The sequence below is a fragment of the Volvox carteri genome (assembly GCF_000143455.1).
Source record: "Volvox carteri f. nagariensis unplaced genomic scaffold VOLCAscaffold_13, whole genome shotgun sequence".
NCBI classification, from domain to species: domain Eukaryota; kingdom Viridiplantae; phylum Chlorophyta; class Chlorophyceae; order Chlamydomonadales; family Volvocaceae; genus Volvox; species Volvox carteri.
The window spans coordinates 138,188-142,712 of record NW_003307556.1 but is presented as its reverse complement, the minus strand read 5'-3'; the positions used below and the strand labels follow the sequence as shown (position 1 = coordinate 142,712).

At 57.0% G+C, this 4,525-nt stretch overlaps 2 protein-coding genes across 2 annotated transcripts in view; one reads left to right on the top strand and one right to left on the bottom strand.

Annotated features, from left to right (window-relative positions):
* VOLCADRAFT_89466 (uncharacterized protein) overlaps positions 1 to 2,245 on the top strand; it is a gene marked incomplete at both ends in the record, with an annotated part of 2,526 nt that extends 281 nt beyond the window's left edge. Inside the window, 7 exons of the mRNA XM_002949180.1 lie at positions 81 to 139; positions 202 to 268; positions 575 to 716; positions 1,080 to 1,170; positions 1,612 to 1,667; positions 1,775 to 1,886; positions 2,200 to 2,245. Of these exons, the coding sequence (XP_002949226.1) occupies positions 81 to 139; positions 202 to 268; positions 575 to 716; positions 1,080 to 1,170; positions 1,612 to 1,667; positions 1,775 to 1,886; positions 2,200 to 2,245 (573 nt within the window). The remainder of the gene's footprint in view (positions 1 to 80; positions 140 to 201; positions 269 to 574; positions 717 to 1,079; positions 1,171 to 1,611; positions 1,668 to 1,774; positions 1,887 to 2,199) is intronic.
* Positions 2,246 to 3,652: 1,407 nt separating this feature from the next.
* Positions 3,653 to 4,414, bottom strand: VOLCADRAFT_45681 (uncharacterized protein; the record flags this gene model as incomplete). The annotated part of the gene is made up of 2 exons (XM_002949056.1): positions 3,653 to 3,903; positions 4,057 to 4,414. Coding segments are annotated over 2 exons (609 nt in total), but the record flags the coding sequence as incomplete, so codon positions are not given.
* Between the last annotated feature and the right edge of the window lie 111 nt (positions 4,415 to 4,525).

Here is a 4,525-nt window from a genome sequence, read left to right as displayed (position 1 = left end):
TTCCCTCTCACGGTGCGGGAAGTCCACCAGAGTCATGCCCTGTCCCACACACGCGCCCTGTCGCTCATTCCTCACCTCAGGGGCCGCGGCCACGAATGGTTGCGCCGCCAGTGCCGCCACTAGTGGCATCTGGCGCCAAGTGGGCCTTCTGCGGGGTCACTGTGACGATGTCCTGGATCTGGCCTGGGCCCCCGACGGCAGCGCGTTGCTCAGCGGCGGCATCGAGAACAACTGCATCCTGTGGGATGTGGACGGGCGCAAGTCGCTGGTGAGCGGCGGATGGGTGCTCTGTGTCTACGTGCACTGCTGGCCTGACCTTCCGTAGGGTTACGGCATGTGACATGGGAAGACGGGCTCCTTGCATTTTCTGATAACATGCACGGACTACCGGCCGCCAAGGCATGCTGCACGTGTGACCACTGTTAACTGCTTAAGGTGTCGGTTAACTTGCTTTTCTACCTGCCTATACCTGCTATAGAACCTGTTCTTATCAACCTGCTGAGATGTGCACGCGTAGAGCTATATCCCTTGGGTCTTTGACAACACCTCTACTCCCATACCCATACCCCTGCAGAAGTGGCTCCAGGACCACGGCCACTACGTCCAGGGAGTGGCGTGGGACCCCCTCGGCCGCTACATCGCCACTCAGTCGGCCGACCGCACCGCCCGGGTGTACTCCGTGAAGCCGCCGCCGCAGTCGGCGGCGGCAGCGGCTGGTGAGGGAGGTAAGTCCCGTATGCGTGCGAATGTGTGTGCAGCAGCAGGGAGCGGGGCAGCAGCAGCTGACCGGAGATAACTCCCAATGTTTGGGAGTGTAACGAGAGCTAGGTGGATGGATATCGCAGGGGCGAAGCGTGCCGGGGCGGCAGCGTCTGTTGTGACGTCGGCGTCCCTAGCTCGGGACGGCTTCTACGCGGCCGCCACGCTGGCTAAGGGGCCGCTGCCAGTTGTGCCTCAGCAACAACCGGCGGCAGCGGGTGCTATTGCAGCGGCAGCGGGTGGCGTGACGATGGGAGGAGACGTGCAGGGCGAGATGCCGGCCACTACTGCTGCTGCTGCTACTGCTGCTCAAACCACAGGTGGGTCCCTGTGCAGAAGTGGCGCAGGGAGGGTTGCCGTGAAACGGTGTGCGGTTCGCGGGATGGGAGGCAGCTGGAGGACTGGGGGGAGGTGGGTAAGTGACAGTTCGTCATGTCACCTCGTGGGAGGGGCGTACTAGTAGGGGTTTTCCTCCCGAGTTTGGTCACCCCGGTGGAGGAGCGCTGCGGGGGCCCTCAGTGTGCCAACCTGTGGTTGCGCAGTATTGGCTAGGCGAGACGCCTTTACACCTCCCATGAGAACGCTATGTGGACTAGGACCGAGTGGCAGTGCGTGGTGGACATATGGTCGCATTGCCCGCATTGCATGGGCTTGTTGCACTTATATGTGTACAACGTGCAGTGTACAATGCGTTGCCGTTTGTGTAGTACCCAAACCTTGTCATCAATGTATTTCGTTGCGTCCAGTGACTGCGTCTATTGCTGTATGGAGGCCTAGGAAGCGTCGGGCTTCATTTGCATGTGGGCCAAACCTCCAATCGACAACCTGTGTCGTCTCTGGCTGTTCCCACAGTCACTGCTCACTCAGTAGCCAGCAATATTGCCTTTGGCATACGAAAACCAAGTTACGTGAGTTTTACTAAATGAGGTGGTGGATCTCCGTTTCGAGCGTGCAATATCACGCCATGTTCTGAGTGGTATCGCCGTTGGTGCTGTTTGCTTGGCTGCTGCTGCAGCTGGGACCGCTAAGCAGCCCCTCTTCAGCGACGACTCGCTGCCCACCTTCTTCCGCCGCCTGGCCTGGTCACCGGACGGGGCATTCCTGGCGGCGCCTGCGGGCGTCTACAGGTGCGTCGGGAACAAGCTGTGCCGTACTCATAGCTCGGTGATACAATCGAGTATTCGTGCGGTCCCCAGACCGGGTCATCACACTTGGGTGCTTTGCTGTGACATACCTGGTAGGGGGGGCAGTAGGCAAGTGGGAACCACGGGGTCCGTCCGGTGATTAATACCTTACACAGGGATGTGCAAGTTAGTTTCTGCTTAGGATTTCTTGCCCGCGTTTTCCGTGGAGATGGCGTCTAGGCTGCCCCTCTCGGGCTGTAGCCACAGATAGGCGCGCGCCCCGGTAGGATGCCTACCCGGCCCTACGAACGCGTAGGGGGGTTAAGAACGTTCTTAAGTCATTCTTAGCCCAGCCAAATTGATAAAATTGAATAATCATTAGAACGTTCTTACACTGTTCTAAGAACGTTCTAAGAACGTTCGTATGACCTCCGTTTATCTTAAAACCGTTCTTTGAAATTCTTAAGCATTCTTCAGGGCCCAGCAATCTTACGTATTCTCTTCCATTCTTTGGGGTGTTCTTATACGTTCTTAGGCCAACTTATTGATTGTTTGTCTAAAGCATACTTAGCTGCTCTTTGGCCGGTTTTAACCGTTCTTACCATAGGTTTGCTAAGTATGGCACTCATTCTTAAGTCATATTCTCAGGAAATTCTTTTTGCTGCTTAAATTCTTAAGCCTTAAAAATGTGGGATTCTTAAGGGGTGGTCATGATGAAAAAGCCATTCAGTCATATGTATTGACCTCTGCTTTCTCACTTATACATCTATTGATAGGCGCCCTTTCCTGGTATCCGCAGACATCTCAGGAATTCTGACATTGAATTTCAAATTTACTTCGCTAGAATCGAACCTAAGACTACGAATTTTTTGAGCTGACTTCTATCACTAAACCTATGCTTTAAGAAAAAACACCTCAAGATGCCAAAAGCTGTCGCAAGATACCTAAGTTCTTCATTTATGCTAAAACGTGTGCGTGTACTGTGAGCTGCGCCGAGTGCCGTACACGAACATATGTGCGTGTACGACAAACAACTCAACACCTGTTCAGCAACTCAACTATCAGCCCTGGCCCCTGTACACAAAACTGGCGTGCAGCCTGACATGGCCACATACCTGCTGCAGCCCACTGCCCAACACCATCCCTGGCTGCTGCAGCTGCATGAAAAACAAGAGGCGCCCCGAGGCCACTGCCATGTTTAGCTGAATCCAAATGGAAGCATCCTTGCTTGCCATGGAGAGGCTGGCCGACTCATGTGTTTTCTACAAGCCCCCACAAGAAGAGTTTGGGGCTACTGAAACTGTAGCAGTCGCTCACCTGGGTGGACGACTGGCTTTGCAGAAGCGTGGAATTTAGAGTCCTCGCTGAGGCAGGAAGAAGTCCAACCCAGCGACAAGCACAAGCATACATAGACCCGTATGAAACAATCTGAGATGGCGGCAGCGGAGTCTTGAACTCTGAACACCAAGTAGTCGTGATACTTTAGTGCCTCACCATAGCACCCCGCCCAGGTAGCTTACATCTCGGCCTACCTGCCGGAGATTCCCTACTACGTTCCTGCCGTGCTAGGATACTGTCGGTGTATCCTCCGGTGGCAGGGTGGTACAGGAGGGTACCCTCTGGTGGCAGGGTGGTACAGGAGGGTATCCTCCGGTGGCAGGTTGGTACAGGAGGGTACCCTCCGGTGGCAGGTTGGTACAGGAGGGTACCCTCCGGTGGCAAGGTGGTACAGGAGGGTATCCTCCGGTGGCAAGAAGGTAAAAGAGGGTATCCGCCGGTGGCAGGGTGGTACAGGAGGGTATCCTCCGGTGGCAGGGTGGTACAGGAGGGTATCCTCCGGTGGCAGGGTGGTACAGGAGGGTACACTCCGGTGGCAGGGTGGTACAGGAGGGTACCCTCCGGTGGCAAGGTGGTACAGGAGGGTATCCTCCGGTGGCAGGGTGGTACAGGAGGGTATCCTCCGGTGGCAGGGTGGTACAGGAGGGTATCCTCCGGTGGCAGGGTGGTACAGGAGGGTATCCTCCGGTGGCAGGGTGGTACAGGAGGGTACCCTCCGGTGGCAGGTTGGTACAGGAGGGTATCCCCGGTGGCAAGGTGATACAGGGGGGTACCCGCCGGTGGCAAGGTGGTACAGGAGGGTATCCTCCGGTGGCAAGAAGGTAAAAGAGGGTACCCGCCGGTGGCAGGGTGGTACAGGAGGGTATCCTCCGGTGGCAGGGTGGTACAGGAGGGTATCCTCCGGTGGCAGGGTGGTACAGGAGGGTACACTCCGGTGGCAGGGTGGTACAGGAGGGTACCCTCCGGTGGCAAGGTGGTACAGGAGGGTATCCTCCGGTGGCAGGGTGGTACAGGAGGGTATCCTCCGGTGGCAGGATGGTACAGGAGGGTATCCTCCGGTGGCAGGGTGGTACAGGAGGGTATCCTCCGGTGGCAGGGTGGTACAGGAGGGTACCCTCCGGTGGCAGGTTGGTACAGGAGGGTACCCCCGGTGGCAGGGTGGTACAGGAGGGTACCCTCCGGTGGCAAGGTGGTACAGGAGGGTATCCTCCGGTGGCAGGGTGGTACAGGAGGGTATCCTCCGGTGGCAGGGTGGTACAGGAGGGTACCCTCCGGTGGCAAGGTGGTACAGGAGGGTATCCTCC